This window comes from Lithobates pipiens, unplaced genomic scaffold (genome assembly GCF_037356315.1).
Source record: "Lithobates pipiens isolate NorthernLeopardFrog02 unplaced genomic scaffold, aLitPip1_a1.2 Scaffold_25, whole genome shotgun sequence".
Taxonomy (NCBI): domain Eukaryota; kingdom Metazoa; phylum Chordata; class Amphibia; order Anura; family Ranidae; genus Lithobates; species Lithobates pipiens.
The window spans coordinates 228526706-228547332 of NW_027507787.1; the positions used below are offsets into that span (position 1 = coordinate 228526706).

Below are 20627 nucleotides of genomic sequence, written 5' to 3' on the forward strand. Positions count from 1 at the left end.
ATAATTGTTTTATACTATGAATTGTTCAGACTTTATCCATCGAGACTTAATACTACATTGCATCATCTTATCTATTTGGTACTTCTTTTATATGTGTATGTATACCTTTTGTAATCAATAACCATGTTTACCTTGATTGGTCCATTTTGACTTAGTAATATGCTTCACATAAAGTCCCACAATGTGTATAATGTTTATAGTCTAATGACAGCAATCATGAGACTGTACACAAGAAATTTCCATAATCAGTGACAATTTTGCCTACCAAAAAGATCATTCATTCCACATGTGATGGTATTATTGAGTGATGCTTTCTCTGTACAGTTAAAGTGGTTGTAAACCCTTACAACACACTTTAACCTACAGGTAAGCCTAGGTTAAGGCTCATCTGTAGGTACAAGAAATATCTCCTAAACCTACATGTTTTAGGAGATATTTACAGTTCCCATGTACTCGACGCATGTGCACTTTAGAAGGGTCACGGCGTGCCATTTTCGTTAAACGACATGCCGTGACTGGCGGCTCCTGTGCACATGCATGGGAGTGATGTCACGCGACTCCGGCCAGTCACAGAGCCAGAGTCTGTGACCCCGGAAGGAAGATGGACGCTTCGAGCCGGTGAGGAAATCGGGAACATCGCTGGCTCCTGTGTCAGGTAAGTGACACATAATGGGCTACTATGCGATGCGATGCGATGCATAGTAGCACATTATGCTTTGCCTTTGCAGGGAAACAAAGAGGAAGTAAACTCATCTACTTCCTCTTTAATGAGCACCTACCCTGTATATTGTATGTGATTTTTTTATTACTTTAATATAAAAGGATAGACATGTGAAATGTAAATGTAAAAATGTTAGAAAATTGACAATAAATTTCAGTTCAGGGATACTTTTTTTGTTGTTGTTGTGGGGGGATTTTTCCACAATAGAACTTTTGTAGAAATGGTGGAATAGACAGATCTTCGGATTTCTATCCAATGTCTGTGGTTGGATGGTGACAGATGATGTTCTCTTCTCCCAGGAGTTTATAAACAGATCCATCATCCAACAAAGAGATGGAAAGTTCTGGATGGGTCTGTACAGAGATGGAGATGGATGGAGATGGGTGGACGGTCACCTCTATAATCCCGGCCTGTAAGTGACTCTTCATCTACACTGAGAATATGAATGATGTTCATCCAGAAAACAATAAATACTCAGAACTCCTCATTGTTATTTATTACCCAGATTCCAGATATCAACAAAATATTCAGGAGACTGTGTATGGATGGAAGCAGAGTATTTTTATAGATATCCACGGTGGGAAGCAGATTTTGGATATAATAAGGATGACTGTCAAGCCAACCACAGCTGGATTTGTCAGAAGAGATCTCTGAAGATCTGACAGATTCCTCCCAACATACAGACACTCTGTACAGACCACAGATCACCCCCAATACAGAGTAATACGGGGAGATCACATCCAATATCCCCATCATCACCATTCTAGATGTAGATTATGTCTGTAATGTGAAATCCAGATCTCTGTCGATATTGTAATATTTAATGTTCAATGTGTTTATTATCTATTAAGGGTAAGTTACAGTAATGGTAAATGTGTACCCGGAGATACATGTGGGTGCAGTGGTATTTTACATATCTACTGTATGTGTGTGAAATATCCCAGAGTTAAAGTACGCTCTAACAGGAGAATGTATATATAACTACTTAAGAATCGCAAGATTTTCCCCCCTTAATGACCAGGCTATTTTTTGAGATTCGGCACTGCGTCGCTTTAACTGACAATTACACGGTCGTGCAACACTGTACTCAAACAAAATTGACGTCCTTCTTTTCCCCACAAATAGAGCTTTCTTTTGGTGATATTTGATCACCTCTGCGGTTTTTATTTTTTGAGCTATAAACAAACAAAACACAGACAATTAAAAAAACAAACATTTTTTTACTTTCTGCTAAAATACATATCCAATAAAAAAATATATATATAAAAAAAAATGTATTCCTCAGTTTAGGCCGATATATATTCTTCTGCATATTTTTGGTTTGGTTTGGTTTTCACAAAAGTTATCGCGTCTACAAACTACAGGATAGATTTAGGGACTTTTATTTTTATTTTTTTATAGTTTATACTGGTAATGAGGATGATCTGTGATTTTTAGCAGGACTGCGACATTGCGGCGGACAAATCTGACCCCAAATGACACTTTTTGGGGACCAGTGACTTTATTACATTGATAATTGCTATAAAAATGCACTAATCGTTGTAGAAATGACACTGTCAGGGAAGGGGTTAACACACGGGAGGGGGGGATAAAAGGGTTAAGTGTGTTCCCTGGGTGTGTTCTAACTGTAGGGGGTATGGGCTGCCAGGTACATGACGGGAACAGAAGATCTCTGACATGTCATTAGGCAGAACAGGTAATCGCCTTGTTTACAGTTCCCCATTTTGACTCAGTACACATCGGTCGTGGCCGCCGATGGACATCAAGTCCGCGGGAGCCACGAGCACGCTCACGCACGTGCCCACTATCCTCCTTGAACAGACCAACGTAAAGGTAAGTCAGTTTGCACAGGAGAGCCGACTTGCCGCAGTAAATGTACATGAGCTGGTCGGGAAATGGTTAATTAACTCTGTCTAGCGGCTGTCTAATTGAGAAATCTCAATATCAAAGAAATAAATAAAAAGAGACAGCGCTTAAACGCTTGCCGACCAGCTGCCGACATTATACTGCGCAGGTCGGCACGATCCCACGAGCCGTCGTAGCTGTACGTCAGCTCCTTTAAGCAGGATAGCAGGAGCGCATGCACCAGCTGCACTGTGATGGCGCCTATGCTCGTGGCCGGCGGTCGTTGGCCACAAGCGAACGCGGGAACGAGAGGCAGAACAGGGACGTGTTCTGTTCTGTGAGGAGTGACAGATCGTGAGTTCCTAATAACTAAGAACCACGATCTGTCATCTTCTATGGTTAGTCCCCTCCCCCTACAGTTAGAACACACACTAGGGAACACTAGTCGATCGCCCCCTAGTGTTAACCCCTTCCCCGCCAGTGAAATTTATACAGTAACCAGTGCATTTTTATAGCACTGATCGCTGTATAAATGACAATCGTCCCAAAAATGTGTCAAAAGTGTCCGATGTGTCCGCCATAGTGTCGCAGTCATGATAAAAATCGCAGATCACCACCATTACTAGTAAAAAAAAAAAAAAAAAAATGCCATAAAACTATCCCCTATTTTGTAGATGCTATAACTTTTGTGCAAACCAATCACTATACGCTTATTGCGATTTTTATTTCCAAAAGTATGTAGAAGAATATGTATCGGCCTAAACTGAGAAAAAAATCCCTTTTTAAAAAAAAAAAATGGGGATATTTATATAGCAAAAAGTACAAAATATTGTGTTTTTAAAAAAAAAAAAACACAAAAAAAAACAGAGATGATCAAATACCACCAAAAGTAATCTCTATTTGTGGGAAAAAAAGGACGTCAATTTTGTTTGAGTGCAATGTCGCAAAACCGTGCACCCTTCACCCGCCTACATTGTTGTACATTGAGAGCCAGAGCAGCCTCTGTAAAATCCTCTTCTCATGCTGGCTGTGTTGCAGCTCCCTTCCTGACAGCAGAGCAAAGGACCAATCAGAGAGCAGGAAAGCTAGCCAAGCAATCTCATAGACCTTAAATTGCAGAGCACTTGGGATCATGGGGGATGTAGTCCAAAATGGCATCTCTATAATGCAAGAATTGACCTTCTGAACTACAAATCCAGATAGACTTTGAGATTCCGCAGGAGAAGGAGAACTGCTACAAAGCATGCTGGGACATGTAGTGCCTTGGGCAGACTGCTACACTGCAAGGAATAGCTGAAAAACTCCAGGTCCCAATAGGCTTGGGGACTCAAAGAGGAGACAAGGAGATTCTCCTTACTGATTGCACAGGAATTTGGGACTAGGCACCAGACCGATGAAGGAACCTGAACATATAGGTAGAGTACTGAGCCCTAGGGCACTCAGCCACCAGAGCAGCCTACTTACCTGCAGCCACAGCTTTACTTATCAGGTTACTGAGACAACATGTGTCGCTGCAGCAATACAGAGTGGGTTTGCCGGCTCTCAAGCTACCGTGAAGCACAGGATTAGTGAGGGGGTTGTCAACCCACCACAAAACCAAAGACTCTTGTTACACAGTTTGCCATCAGGCTTGTTAAACACTACCATACTTATGCTGCATACCACTGAGCAGTGCCACATCACCTGTTCTGGATTACCCCATTATCTCAGATCAACTTTACCCCTCCCTGCACTTGTTGCTTGCCCCTTTCATTACTGTTAAGCTTGTTCAAGTTATTCCTGCCAGAGCTCTTCCTCAAGTCCCCACCTTCTTGAACTGGGAGTATCTGGAAGCCATAAAATTTTTTTCCTCCTGGTTTCATAGTATTTACATAGACTTTAGCAATTTTTCCACTTTTATGAACACTGAAGGCCTGCAGAAAGGCTTAGACCTAGCAAAGTCACTCCAGGGCCTAAGACAGCATAGCCCAGGCATGGACTGGCCATCGGGACTACCGGGACTTTCCCGGGGGGCCAAATGGCTCAGTGGGCCGGTCAGGTGCAGTCCTGGAGCCGCTCCTCTCTGGCAGTGAGTGATCGTGATTTCACTCCTGTCAGGAGGAGCTGCTTCCGTCACTTGCTGGAGAGAGCATTAGGCATTATGCTCCCTCCAGCCTGCAGGGGGAGATATACAGCCGGAAGACTTTCCTTCCTCTATCCCCTTATCACTTATTATCACATGACTGGAGAGAGGAACGAAAAGCTGTCTTCAAAACTGTGAGTACATGTGGGAGGGGGAGGAGAGGGAGGACACTCTGATGTGAAGGGGGCTGCTGGTGGGGACTCTGATGTGAAGGGGGCTGCTGGTGGGGACTCTGATGTGAAGGGGGCTGCTGGTGTGGATTCTGATGTGAAGGGGGCTTCTGGTGGGGACTGTGATGTGAAGGGGGCTGCTGGTGGAGACTGTGATGTGAAGGGGGCTGCTGGTGGAGACTCTGATGTGAAGGGGGCTGCTGGTGGGGACTCTGATGTGAAGGGGCTGCTGGTGGGGACTCGGATATAAGGGGGATGCTGTTGAGGACACTCAAAATTAAAGTGGGCCGGTCATGATGAAGTCCAGGGCCAAATTTTTGTCCCAGTCCAGCCCTGGCGTAGCCTCTGGGCTTATGATACTCTAGTTATGACTCAGTTACAACAAAGCTCTTAATTCAGTCCCTAGTCATCTGTTGCCTTGATTACTGCAACTCCCTCCTCATTGGCCTACCTCTACATACTCTATCCCCACTTTAATCCATCATGAATGCTGCTGCCAGACTCATCCACCTTAGCAACCACTCTGTCTCTGCTACTCCTCTCTGTCAATCCCTCCACTGGCTTCCGCTCACCCAACAAATTAAATTCAAAATACTAAAAACTACCTACAAAGCCATCCACAACTCCCCCCAGCTACATCACTGACCTAGTCTCAAAATACCAACCTAATCGTTCTCTTTGTTCTTCTCAAGACCTCCTGCTCTCTAGCTCTCGCATCACCTTCTCACATGCTTGTCTCCAGGACTTTTCCAGAGCCTCTCCAACCCTTTGGAAATCCTTACCCAAATATGCCCAATTATCTCCTACTCTATTAGCTTTTAGGCAATCCCTGAAAGCCCTCCTCTTCAGAGAAGCCTACCCTACCCACACCTAACAACTGCATTTTCATTTTGTCCATCTGATCATCCCCCACAGCTACTATTCTTTGTTCCACTTGACCCTCCCTTCTAGATTGTAAGCTCTAACGAGCAGGGCCCTCTGCTCCCTCCTGTATTGAATTGTATTCTAATTGTACTGTCTTCCCCGATGTTGTAAAGCACTGCGCAAACTGTTGGCGCTATATAAATCCTGTATAATAATGATAATAATAAAGTTACAGTTTAAGCTGATCAGCAAAACCTGGGCCCTGTTACTCGCATTTGAATGAATGAATGAATGAATGAAATACTTGTATAATGCGAACTGAATCGCCTCTAGGCGCTGTGGCGAGCTTTGATCATCTGCTAAAAGAGGAAGGTCTTGAGTTTTTTCCTAAAAGCCAGGTGATTTTCTTCCAGGCGGATGTTGATTGGTAGAGCATTCCATAGCCGAGGCCCTTGGACAGCGAATCTCCGATCCCCCTTGGATTTATACCGGGCTTTGGGCACGAGGAGGAGGTTTTTGTTGGCTGATCGAAGACTGCGGTTTGGTGTGTAGTGATTTATTTTCTCCATTAGGTATTGCGGAGCTTCTCTATACACGCATTTGTGGGTGAGGCAAAGGGTCTTGAACGTGATCCGATTTTTTACGGTTAGCCAATGTAAGCTCCTCAGTGAAGGAGAGATGGATTCCCAGGGTTTTTTTCCTGTTATCAGCCTTGCCGCCGTGTTTTGGATCAGTTGTAATCGTGCAAGTTGATATTGTGGTAATCCTATGTAAAGCGAGTTTGCGTAGTCCAGTCGTGAATTAATGATTGTTCCAACTACCACTGCTTTGTCATTCTTTGGGATAAAAGGGATGAGTCTGCGAAGCATGCGCAGCAGATGGTGAGATCGACTGACTACAGATCCTATTTGCGCATCCATTGACATTTGTGCGTCTAAAATAACCCCGAGACTCTTCGCTTTGGTCTTTGGGGAGATAGTCTGCCCAAAGACGGTTGGTGGAGACCAGGAGGTTTTGGTTGCGGGCTTATGATTTGGGTGTAAGATAAGAAGCTCTGTCTTTGATTCGTTCAGCTGGAGGGAGTTGGTGGTCATCCAGTCCTCTATTGATTTGAGGCAGTTTTCAAGTTGTTGTTGGTGATCTTTTTTTCCATTGATCCAGAAATAAAGTTGCGTGTCGTCAGCCTAAGAGTGGAAGCAGAGATCTGAGCATCTGATGATTTGAAGGAGTGGGCGAATGTAAATGTTGAAGAGAACGGGTGACAACGGAGAGCCTTGAGGGACTCCGCAGGTGACTGCCCGAGTTTCGGAGAGGAATTTTCCTAGTTTCACTGTCTGTGACCGATTTCCTAGGAAGGACGCGAACCAATGGAGATCTATGTCTTGGACTCCTGGGAACAATCCCTTCGTGGAATGATCGGTTTATGAGGTGGGTTATGGTTGGAGCCACGATGTCGGAGCATTCTTTCAGTAGTTTTGTGGAGATGATGTCAATAGGTGAGGTACTGTCACGCAGTTTATTAATGATGTTTTTTGCGGTGTCTACGGTAATTGGGGATAGTGAAAATTTTGGCGGTTGCGGTATGTTGGTGCAGACATCCTCTTTATGTATTTGCTGGCTGAGGTTGGATGTTTTCTTCTGACAAATTGTTTCCCTGATGGTTTTGACTTTATCGATGAAAAAATCCGACAGTTTGTCACAGTAATCCTGGGATTCGCTTTCTGGGGGTTCTAGGCACACCGGATTCATTGATTGATTAACCAGTTTAAACAGTTCCCGTGGTTGGTTTGCGGCCGCTGAGATTGTATATGAGAAGTGGTCCTTTTTGGCTTTGAAGATTGCTTTCCGATAATTCTCTGTCAGACCTTTGTAGTTAAATAGGTTAAGGGAGATTTGTGTGTATTAGTACCATTATTGTTCATTTCACCCCTTACCACTGTCTGCCTTTACCTATAGCCCGGAGTTGGAGGCTCTTTCCTTCCCAAAACATCTTCGAGACTCTGAATTCCAGGTCCCATATCAAGAAAATTCTGAGTAAACTGCTTTCTAACTGGATCACCCAGAACCCCCCACCCTGCATGGATGAGAAGCCCTGAGTACTCCAAGTATATCTCTTATCATGCTCCTTAACCACTTGAGACCCGCGCTATAGCCGAATGACGGCTACAGCGCGGACCTCCTTTGCCGGGACTACGTCTATTGACGTCGTCCCGTGCACGAGCGGCCTGCACGCCCCCTGAGGGGCGCGCGCGGCGCGCTCTGTGATCGGCGAGTCTATGAGACTCGCCTGATCACTGATCCAAGCAAGGGGTCGATCCCGACCCCTTATCTCGTGATCAGCTGTCAGCCAATGACAACTGATCATGTGATACAATGGAGCCGGTAATCGGCTATTATTCCTCCTCGCGCTGACAGCGTGAGGAGAAAAAAAAAGAGCCGATCACCGACGGCCGTGATCGGGACATCAGTCCCGATCACGGCCAGCCCTGCCAGTGCCCACCTGCCCCCTGCCAGTGCCACCTTATTAAAAAATAAGTGCCCCCCGTCAGTGCCACCCAGCAGTGCCCATAGTGCCACCCAGCAGTGCCCACAGTGCCACCCAGCAGTGCCACCCAGCAGTGCCACCCAGCAGTGCCCACAGTGCCACCCAGCAGTGCCCACAATCTGCCTCAACAAAGGTGCTGCACCCCAGTGCCACATATCTGTGCCCATCAGTGTCATCTACCAGTGCCCATCAGTGCCCAGAAGTGCCGCCCATCAGTGCCCAGCAGTGCCACCTATCAGTGCCACCTATCAGTGCCCATCAGTCCCATCTATCAGTGGTACCTATCAATGCCCCTTAGAGCCACCCATCCGTGCCACCCATTCGTGCCATCTTATCTGTGCCCATCTTTGCCCATCAGTGCTGCCTTATCTGTGCCAATCGGTGCCACCTTATCTGTGCCTATTAGTGCCGCCTTAACTATGCCTATCAGTGCCCACCAGTGCAGCCTATCAGTGCCCACCAATGCAGCCTATCAGTGCCCACCAATGCAGCCTATCAGTGCCCACCAGTGCAGCCTATCAGTGCCGCCTCATCAGCGCACTTCAATGAAGGAGAAAAATGACCTGTTTGCAAAATGTTATAACAAACTATTAAACATGATTTTTTTTTTTTTTTTTGCATCTTTTTTTGTTTGTTTAGCAAAAAATAAAACTCCGAGCTGTAATTAAATACCCCAAAAGAAAGCTCTATTTGTGGGAAAAAAATGATAAAGATTTCATTTGGGTACAGTGTTGTATGCCCGCGCAATTGTCATTCAAAGTGCATCAGCGCTGAAAGCTGAAAATTGGTCTGGGACTGAGGGGGGTTTAAGTGCCCAGTAAGCAAGTGGTTAAAGGGACATCAACCCAAATAATAGAGACATTTATCTCCCATCCAAATGTCCTGTACAGTTATTATTCAGTAAACCACTGCTTTCCAAATCTCAAAATTTGGTTTCTTCTCGCACAGGATATCATTATCCCAGTTACAAACGAGGAAGAATTTCAGGGATTTTACTCTAACCTGTTCACTGTTCCCAGGGCAAAAAGAGGCATGTGTCCCATTGTGGAGCTACAATACCCTCAACTTGTTCCTGCCAGTACAAGAATTCAGCATGGAATCTCCCTTTTACTTGGGGACCTTCTGGCTTCAGTGTCTGCTTACTTGTACATCCCCATATTTCCTCCTAATTAGTGCTATCTGCTTTTTGCTGTGGGTACACACCATTACTAATTTGTTGCCCTCCTCTTTGGCCTGTCAACTGCACCCTGGTTCTTCAATATGGTTATATGGAGGATCTCCTGCTTAAGGACCAGTTCTCCCAAGCTTTGACAATGTATATTGCAAACTCTGCAGAGATTCGGGTGAATCCTCAACTTTCAGAAGTTGTTGGACCTGAATTACTGATTGGAGTACCTGGACCTGATATTTAATGAGGTCCTTTCCCATATCTTCCTGCCCCAGGGCAATCTTCTGTTCCTTCCCTCTCATGGCCTCAATTGGTTAGCCCTTGATTTTTGCCTTCATAATGGTCTTGGGTCTGATGGTAGCCTCCTCTGAGGAAGTAATATGCACTGAGTTTTATTTCAGACTGCTGCCACTCAATTTTCAATTTCCTGGCAGTGTGGGGCAAACAGATACAGTCTGACCTGCAAAGCCGGGTTCTCCCTGGTTGGTGGATTTCCAACACAGCATTGGAGAAGCTTTCCCCTAAAGATGTGGAAAGTTCTCAAGATGGATGTTAGATTTTCAGACTGGGGAAGAGTCCCAGATGAGGGGCTTCCAGGATGAAGAAGGATCTAGGGGTCGTAGTAGGAGACAGACTGATCCCAGCGTAAATATGAAACTTTTCAGTCCCAGGGAGTGTAAAGCCTTGTACACACGGTCAGAGAATCCGTCGGAATGTGTCCTATCGGACCGTGTCGTCGGATAATCCGACTGTGTGTGGTATGCATCGGACTGATTCCGTCCAAATCTCCGTCGGACCCAATTTTCCAACATGTTGGAAATATTTCCCGACCAACTGAGCCGATCGGACATACTCCGATCATGTGTAGAGAATTTTGATCGGACCAAGTGCCACGCATACTCAGATCAAATTCCTACATCAAAGCTATTGGCTACTAGCCTGAACGTAGTCCCACTGTAACGAAATTACGTCATCACGTTCTGAAAGATCGGATTTTTCGCCAACTTTGTCCGACCGTGTGTATGCAACAGTTTCGGACAAAATCCGACGGGCAAAATCCGACGGATTTGGTTGTGGAAATCTCCGACCGTGTGTACAGGGGCTTAGAGGAAGCAGGGCTATGCAATAAGACTGGAAGAGAAGCCATTTAAACTTAAGGTGCATAGGGGGGTTTTCACTGTCAGGGCGGTAAGGATGTGGAACTCTCTTCCACAATCGGTAGTGTCAGCAGGACGTATGGATAGTTTTAAATGCATCTTAGCAAAAACAATATACGGATATATGGGAAATGATTTTCCTGCACACACACCTATACAGGTTGAACTGGATGGACTGTTGTCTTTATACAACCTTACCTACTATGTTACTATGTAGATGACCTATCGGAGCTGGGGACCTGGCTGTCAGAGGAAGCAACATTCTTGAACTTAAATGTTGGACCTCCCAGCTGTAAGATCACCTAACCATCCAGTCAGACAATTCAACAACAGTGGTCTACATCAACCATCAAGGAGCCACCAGAAGTTGTGCTCCTCAATGTGTATCAGACTTGATTTTCACTTGGGTGGAATGAAACATTTTGTCTCTGCCTTCCATGCACATCCTAGGGTTTGGAAAATTGAAAGGTGTACTTTGTCCACCATCTTGGTCTGGATTCAGGGAATAAGCTCTCCACCCAGAGGTGTTTCAAGCTTTTTGACAGGGGTAGGAACGCCAGATGTAGATTTTTTCAGAGTGCAGATCCACCAACAAACGGAACAGTTGTGTGGCCAAAATCAGGGCCACTGCAGCCTTTGCGTTTGATACTATGGTGACTCCATGGAATCAATTCAACTGGATCTACACGTTTCCTCATCTACAGCTTCTTCCTTTATGCTCCACCAGATTGAGATGGAGGACATTCCAGTGATTCTCATTGTACTGAATAGATCCAAGAGGGTGTGGTACTTGAACACGTGGTACTCATGGTACACTATCTGTAGACTCTTCGGGATTTCTAAGAAAAATGATAAGAACAGTTTATTGGGTGATAAGAAAGAAGCACATGCTACAACAAAAAATAGGTGGGGCTATTTTTAAGGGGTGTGGCTTAAAACACAGTAAACTTTGCAAACAAGAGCAGAAAACCAATCACTTATGGTATGCACAAGTGGAGTCCATGCACATTGAATACACCCAGCATGAGTGGTACTGTGCAGAATCCATACACGCAGAATAAGTACAGATACTGAGAGTTACACCCAGCGTACAGGACAAGAGAAGTGATACTGTGCACCCAGCATATAAAGGATATAAGAAAGACTCTGCCGCAATGACATACAAAGAACAAAACACAATTATATCCAATGTGAGGTAACACACAGGGTGTCCCCCTGGATTTTAGGGGGAGTTGGCATGGTGACACGCAGACCTTCACCTCCTGCACCCTGGGGAGCTAACAATCTAATATCCTTACAGGGTCATAAAAACAAACATACTGGTACATAGTCTGAAATACAGGATGTTAATCTTCACACTGATCTTCATGGTTAGACTGGACTGGGCAGATCTCAGCCTGGGTGACCACACAGGAACAGGGGGGTGGCAGTGCAGTCACACCATGTATAGTGTATGTGATATCATACATATAGCCTATTAGACGGGATACCACTATACAGCATTTCTGGATTCTTCTTGTATTATAAGACATGGAGACAGCAGGTAAGAGGCTCTTCTGTTTTATAATATTGCTGAAATTATTCTTGGGATTTAGGATTTATTCCAGGACAGTGATCACTGGTATTAGTAGTCATCTCACTGGTGCCACGTGACTTGGGGAAATTAGACTCCATGCTTAAAGCGGTTCTGCACCCACTTTTAAAAGTTGATGTCACTGCCTTTTAAATCCTCCAAATAGTGCTCTATGGACTTTTTTTTTATTTTTTAATCGTACCGTGCAATCGGTGGCCCCGTATTTGTTCACGTTCTCCTGTCTCTGCAGCTGTGGGGATCCACATAATTTCCTGGGATTGCCGCACTGTCTCCTGGGATCTGGTGTTATTCATCCCAGGAGTCAGTGCGGTAGAGCCGATGTGAAATATCGCATGATTTCACGGACCACATCACAGCGGGGACGGGAACTTCCGAATACGCCGCCCGTTGTGATGGCAAAATTTGTGTTGAGCCTCTCGCCACTGAGCATGCGCGGGAACCATCAAGGAATGCTGGTACTTCCAATGTAGTGGAACGAGGAAGTGATTGCTTGTGGGCTTCAAATGCCCACAAGCAAAATGAAAATCGCTATACAAGATTTTTAAAACAGGCGATTTGAGATTAAAACTGACATGAATACCGGAAAGTCACGTTAAAAGTGAGTAGAAGGTTATTATACTTGTAATTTGAAAGTTAAAAAATAAAAATAAAAAAAATTATTTGTGTGCAGATCCGCTTTAATTTTTCTGCTGCAGGATAAGGAAAAGATGATGAAATGTGGTCATTATGGAAAGCAGCCCCTTCGGTCCTTTGGCCCCAACCTCACATATTGGGCATTAAAAATGTTTCCTGATCTCATAAATGTAAACGAGCATCAAACAAATATAAAAGCACCGATTAGATTTAGCAATAACAGAGGCACTGATTTCCAATATTCATGTCCTTTATCAGACCATATCTCTAATATACTGCTGTATTACACATGGTCACACTCCAAACTCAACCTTTGTCCACTTCAAACCATCCCTCCAAATTTTCCCTCTGATACCCTCTGGCACCTTTTCTCATGAATTTGAGCACTGCTCCTAACAGACTCTGTGCTTCTGCACCACTCCAGTTCAAGTATGAATTTTTCTTCCTCATTCTCCTTACAAGCAAAAGCAATAGTCCTCCATGTATTTATTTAGTCTTTTCATGTCACATACGCAAACGACATTTACTGCATTCAGCCCAGTGTACATCATTTCCAATTCATTTCCAATCCAATACATAGTTACATAGTTAATCTGGTTGAAAAAAGTATATCTAGTGCAACCCACATAGATAAAAAAAATACACATACACAAATAGAAAACCGTTGTATACATTATCCTATAACCGCAGTTGATCCAGAGGAAGAAAAAAAAACCTGCAATAAAGCATGACCCAATTTGCTCCAGTGGGGGAAAAAAAATCCTTCCTGATCCTCAAAGAGGCAATCGGATATTCCCTGGATCAACTTTACCTATACATTTTAGTAACCAGTTATATTTTTTTTTTTTTTCTTTTTTTTTTTTTTTTTTTTTTTTGCCACATCAGCGAATCTTTACCTGAGACTATAAATCAACTTAACGTTCATTGTTGTCTCTTAGAATTGAATCTTCACATCATTGTGGCTATTTTCTTGTTACTTACTTGTATAATTAAATGTAAAACATTTATCCAACTTTTATTTCATATTTCTTAACACTGTTCTTATATCTTACTCCCAATGTTTCACTAAAATTATGTTAAAGTTATACAACCCCCCCCCCACCTCCCCTTTCCCCTTGTCAGTAGTGTCCCTGCTCCTGATATCCTGGTCTTTATGGTCTTAATTGTGCGGAGAAACTCCAATCTCGCTTAAATTGTTTCCAACCTCTCCATTTTTTTAGAAATATTACCCTATCCTCTTCTTCTCTCAGACACAGGCTTTCCATATTATATATGTCTTCTACCGCATCTACCCACTCCCATGTTGTTGGGCACTCTACCTCTCGCCATTTTTTAGGAATCAGTTTTTTCGCAGCGTTTAATAGATGCGGTATGATTGTGTCCTGGTATTGTTTAACCCCAGCCTCCGAGCCATGAAAGAGAACTACCCAGGGGTCTGGTTTCAATGCTGTTTGAGTTATTTCCTTAATCATTTGAAGGATCTTTTCCCAATATAGTTTAATTTTGGCACACTCCCACCAAATGTGTGTCATAGTACCTATTTTTCCACAGCCCCGCCAGCACTCGGCGGTCCCGCCTAGCTGGAATTTAGATACCTTATCCGGGGTGTTGTACCATCGGGAGATAAGTTTGTAGTTCATCTCAGCTGTTTTATTATCCCTTGCCGAGCGGTGTGTCATTTTCAATATTTTATTTATTGTTTCTTTACCTTTTTGTGATCCCAATTCCCTTTCCCATTTGTTTATATATGGCGGCGTATCTTTCCAGCTGGTCCGCATCAATAGCCCATATAGCTTTGATATTATGCCCTTTGCATTGTCAGCCGTGCAAAGTTGTTCCACCCCTGTCAAATCCTTTTCAGATCTAATCGGCTGGGGTAGTTTTTCTATGAAACGGGTCAGCTGGAGATATCGCCACCTATCCCTTCTCATAAATCCCATGTGCACTAACTCTTCATGTGAAAGAAGTTTCCCTTTTTTAGATATATCTTTTATTTGTGTCCCCTCTAGTCTTATCCAGTTCCCTCCTATCACCCCTCTACCCGGTGGGAAATATTCGTTGTCTTTTAACGTTATCAGTGGCGAATTATAGTGTCCATTTAATCTTTTATACTCCTTATCCCATATCTTCAGTGCAATCTGTGTTAACTTATTTGTGTCTATATCTAGTGCCCTGTATTTTGGGGGATTCCATATTATCTTATTTAATTGTGCTTTACTGTATGTGTATTCTAAATTAACCCATCTTTTTTCCTCTTTTTTTTTCCCTTTTACCCATTCCACAATTCTTGATAAGACTACCGCCTGATAGTAATACTGTAAGTCAGGGACCGCTAATCCTCCCCTCCCTTTTTCTTGTTTTAATACTCCATGGGAGATCCTAGGTTTTTTATTATTCCATATAAATTTGCTCATTATTGCTTTTAATTTTTTGAAATAGCTGGGTGGGATTTCAACTGGCAACATCTGGAATTTATATACAATTTTTGGAAGAATAAACATTTTATACACGTTTATTCGACCTATCCACGAGATCGGTCTATTACTTGCTCTTCTGAGTTCAGTTTTTATTTCATTCAATAAAGGGATATAATTTAGGCGGTATATCTTATCCAGAGTGTTTGCCAATTTTACTCCCAGGTATTTCAGATCTTTTGTCCATTTAAATTTACTTTGTTCTTGGATTAGTTGTACTTCCGTCGCACCTACATTTATATTGAGGATTTCAGATTTTATTTGGTTGATTTTGAAGTTTGATAATTTCCCGTACTCGTCCAGGGCCTTTGTTATCTTGGGCAGAGAATCTACTGGGTTACTTATATAAAACAACACGTCGTCTGCATATGCTGCAAGTTTATGTTCCTCTTGCTCTGCCTTAATTCCGCTTATTTCCGGGTTGTTTCTGATTGTCGCGAGTAGGGGTTCCAACGAGAGCACAAAAAGAAGAGGAGACAGTGGGCATCCCTGTCTGGTCCCATTTTCCATCTCAAAGGAAGAGGAGGGCAACCCGTTGATGTTTACAGTCGCTGTCGGGTGATCATACATCGTTTTAATCCATTTGGCCATCCTAGGGCCTATGCCCATTTTATCCATTGTCTGGAACATAAATCCCCAATCGACTCTATCAAAGGCCTTTTGGGCATCTGTTGATAATAGTAGCGCCGGGGGTTCCGTCTTCTTCCTTTGAGATAGAATCAATAAAGTTCTTACCCCATTGTCCTTTCCCTCTCTCCCGGGGATAAACCCAGTCTGATCTGGATGTACTAGTATATTCATTACTTTTTTCATTCTATTTGCTAACACCTTAGCAAATAGTTTAGTATCTTCATTTAGGAGTGATATTGGTCTGTAACTTGCGCACTTGGTCTCGTCTTTTCCTTCTTTCCGTATGATCGTTATTGTGGCAGACAGCGCCTCTTTACTCATGGCGTATTCTGTCCCAATCCCGTTCATATACTTACAGAGTTTCGGTACTAGGATATTCTTAAACCTCTTGTAGTAACTAATTGTCAGACCGTCTGGTCCCGGGCTTTTCCCAGGGGCTGATTCCGCTAATGCCTCATTTATCTCTGCTTCCGTTATGGGGTTTTCTAAATATTCTTTATCGATTTCACTGATCCTGGGGAGTCTCGCCTTATTTAAATATTTATCAGTTTCTTTTAGTTTACCTTCTTTATCTATCGAGTTGTTTTTTACCGCATATAATTTCCCGTAGTATGTTTTGAATGATTCGGCTATTTCTTTTGAAGAGTATACCATGTCCCCGGTTTCTGTTTGAATTTTCTCTATGTAGTTCGTAGCTTTTTTCTTTTGGAGCATCCTGGCTAGATATTTAGTGGGTTTGTTTTCTTCTTGATACCTCACTTTATTAAGTTGATTATAATATTTTTTAGTTTCTTGTTCCATTAACCCACGTAGTTCTTCTCTCCTGGACGTTAATTTTTGATATAGCTTTTTATCTGTAAGCCCCATTTTATGTTGTTGTTCTATTCTGAGGATTTCCTCTCTGAGTTTATTGCCCCTCTCTATACGTTCTTTTTTTTTCTGCGCGCCTCGTGCAATCAAGATCCCCCGAATATACGCCTTATGGGCATCCCACAGGGCCTGCCCAGAGATTCCTTCGGTCTCATTCATCAGAAAGTACTTCTCTAATTCCTTACTCACTACTTCCCCCCCCTCCTTATCAAGAATCAGCGTGTCATTTAGTCGCCACCTAGAGAAACATTTACTTTGTCCGGGAATCTGCATTTTCATTTTTAAAGGCGCGTGATCTGACTGTGTTGTTATTTCTATACTTGTTTCTAGTACCATCTCTAGGGCTCTGTGTTCCACAAGAATATAATCAATCCTTGAGTACGTCCCGTGTACTGGGGAGAAGAATGTGTAGTCCCTTATTTTGGGATGTTGTGCCCTCCATGCATCAACTAGTTGGTTTTTATTCAAATTTTGAATTAACCTTTTTAATTGAGTGCTATTCCTTCCCAGTACCCGGGACGTGCTGTCAAGTACGGGGTCTAGACAGAGATTCAGATCTCCCATTATAACTACATGGCCACTTTTAAATTCTTGTATTTTGGCCAGTATTCCCCTCAGAAAATTTATAGGGTTTTTATTTGGGGAGTAAATGTTAGCCAGTGTATAACCAATATTTGCTAATTTTCCTTTCAGGAATAAATATCTTCCTTCTGGGTCTGCTTCTCTTCCTTCTACAGTGAATCGAATATCTTTACCGAATCCTATTGCTACTCCTCTTGCCCTCTTTGAGATCGTATCCCCATAGTACCATTTCGGGTGGTCTTTAGAATAAAGCCTACTCCTTGACGTGTGTGTTATATGTGTCTCCTGGAGAAAGATCACATCTGCCTCTAGCTGTTTTAATTCTACCAGGATTTTATGCCTTTTTTTTGCTGTGTTGAGCCCCCTAATATTATAAGACAGGAAATTTAATTCCAATTTCCTTTTATCCATATTCTCTGTCCTGACCATGTTTTCTTTTTTCTTTTCCTTCTTTTCCTCTTTCCCTCAGGGTTTCACTACTGACATCTTCCTCCCTTCCCTTCCCTCCCATACCCCTCTCTCCCGCCCACCTCCCCATCCGCCCCACCCCCACCCCCCCCCCTGGTTTTGGCCACCATGCGGCCCTCGACTTATCAATTGGCCTCAAATCTCTGGCCATTTCTAAGTCTTAATGCTCTAAGGTGGGGTTCGCCTATGCCTCCTTTCCCTCCCTTCTTTGATGTATCTCCTCATAAGGGGGGGAATGGGACTGCCTCCCCCAGCCAATCAGACCTCGTACATCCCCTTCCCTCTCCGCCCCCCCCCCCCCCCATCTCCCCCGAGATTTTTATCTCTTCCTCTCCTGCTTCAACATTTAGATTGAGTGACTTTTAAAATATTTCTTCGAGCTCATCTGTCCAACCGGGTAGACTTGGAGTTTGAATCTCCAATTTTTCGCAGAATTCTCTTAACTCTTCAGGGAAGCTTAATTTCGCTGTTGTTCCATCCTTAAATGCCAACAGGCAAGCCGGAAAGCCCCATCTGTATCTAATATTCCGTGTTTTCAACTGTTCCAAGAGAGGTTTCAGGAGACGTCTTCTGGATAGGGTCTCATATGCTAGGTCCGGGAAGATTTGTATTTCTGTTTCCATATATTTTAATGGGGGGGTTCCCCTTAATTTCCTCCAGATCTCCGCTTTATCCTCATAGTGTTCAAACCTTACGATGATATCACGAGGTCTTCCACTTCCTGTCTCTTCGGATCTTATTCTCCCGACCCGGTGCACCCTTTCTAACATGGGGAGTGCCTCCTCTACATTTCCCAATATGGGGCTGAATATGTCTTTCAAAACCTCCCTTAAATCTTCTTTCTTGTTCTCTGGGACATTTCTTATTCTCAGATTTAATCTTCTATTTCTATTTTCCTGATCTTCGAGTCGATAAAGAATTCTTCTCTGATTCCGAGAGATTCAATTGACTTGCGACTGTACTTTGTTTAGCTGTTGTTCTTGGTTCTCAGTTCTTTCTTCCACGGCTTCCACTCTCGTTAGTATATACCCCAAGTCACTTCTTAACATACTAATATCTGTTCTGATAGAGGTCTCCAGTTTTTGGAGCATCTCCCTCATGGCCCCTTTTGTTATTCCCAGATCATCCGTCCTATGATCTTCATTTTTACTTAGTTCCAATTCGCTCTCCGTTGTCAGTTCGTCTCTGGATTGGTCCAGGGTCTCCCCTACTGTTTTTTCCGCCCCCCTGTTTTTCCCATGATTTGGGTGTCCTTTTTCCTTCCCTCCTCCTCTTGGGCTAGCTCCTTGAGTCATATATTGTTTTATGGTGCTTTCCGTGGTGGAGTTTTTTGGGGTCTTAAGGCCCCCCTTAGCAGTTTGTTTTGAGGCTCTACTCATTTTGCTTTTTTTTGTTTCACGTGGTCGTCTACCCAGTTTGCTGATCTCCACACGTCCACTTTCCACGGCTGGTGGTTTTACATCAGAGATTTCCCTCCGATCAGCCCCTTAAATATATCTGCTAGAGTAGGACCCCTTGGGTGTGATTTAGCAATTTTCCACCCTGAGTCTGTCAGCCGTTGTACTTCAATAATTGTTTCTCCTCCCAATTCGTGGTCAGTTAGAGGCAAGTAATTTCTGTCTTAAACATTTGTTGTTTCTCTTTTTTCCCCTTTCTTTTCCTTTCTTCCCTTTTTTGGAGACAGAGGGAGAGGGTCCAATATAAAAATATGTGGTACCCCAATCAGATTTGTCTATTACGCAATAGTGCCCTCCGTCTCAGTTTCCTTAATGTACACCTATAGGTCACATGTCATGATATCTCATTTATGGGTTAATAGGGGGTTTCCCTATTGGGGGAAGAAAAAACAGAACAGAAAAAAAAGAGAAATTGGAAAGTAGAATCGCTTTCCATGCGTATGGTGTCCTTCATGTAATTTCCTGCAAGCTGTATCTGTGTTACTCAACCAAGTTACACCACTACTCAAATGTTGGGGAATGTGCGATTTTAAGCGATTTTTAGATGAGCCTGCAAGAGTGCCATGCGATTCTTTCAAAGGGATTACCTTATATTATCCTCTTAACGTTGCATTTAAAGATCCAGATTAATTTTCTGGGAAAATTAGCAGCTAAGGAGGTGTTCTTTCATTCAGCATTTAAACGTATATGTCAAGTATCATACTTGTTTCCCTCCCGTTCACCGCTTTCAATATGGTTAGTACTGTTCATTCATTTACCTTGGGCGTTGCCCTCATTCCCACTTAGAGTCTTATAACTTATATTCTGTTTACCATTAATCTCAGTAGCTAGCACATTGTTAATCAGAGTTATATATCAGCGGAAAAACGTATGTCCTCATTCATGCTTTCTTTTTACTCTTACTCCGATGGTAGTTTAAGCAGGATTTTCTTAAAGACAACTATGATTTACAGGGATGTATAGCACTTATCTGTTACACTTGTTTATCTTCCTCGGTTCGTCCTACGGATCACCCTCTACGTTCTGTTAAGCTGCTGTTATGCTACTTCCAAGTGGGTAAGAGGACAGAGGGAGAGGTCTGATATCATGCTGCCTACTTACAATGCATATATTATAATCATACAATTCCTCCGACACATTTGTAGCTTGGTTTCTCTGTATCTTATATCTGTTTAGATAGTCCCAGCCGCAAGCACAATATTTATATGTCCCACAGAGAATATGTATCATCCATCAGATTGTCCCTTTACTGCTGTTACAAGCCTTTCTTTACCCTTGGTAGTTTAGACATGCTGGTATTTAGGAACCCTGATACTTGCAAAGATAT

At 43.2% G+C, this 20627-nt stretch overlaps 1 protein-coding gene across 1 annotated transcript in view; it reads left to right on the forward strand.

Annotated features, from left to right (window-relative positions):
* LOC143930936 (killer cell lectin-like receptor subfamily B member 1B allele C) overlaps nt 1-20627 on the forward strand; it is a 128185-nt gene that overhangs the window by 9018 nt on the left and 98540 nt on the right. Inside the window, exon 2 of the mRNA XM_077455626.1 lies at nt 1021-1133. Within this exon, the coding sequence (XP_077311752.1) occupies nt 1021-1133 (113 nt within the window). The remainder of the gene's footprint in view (nt 1-1020; nt 1134-20627) is intronic.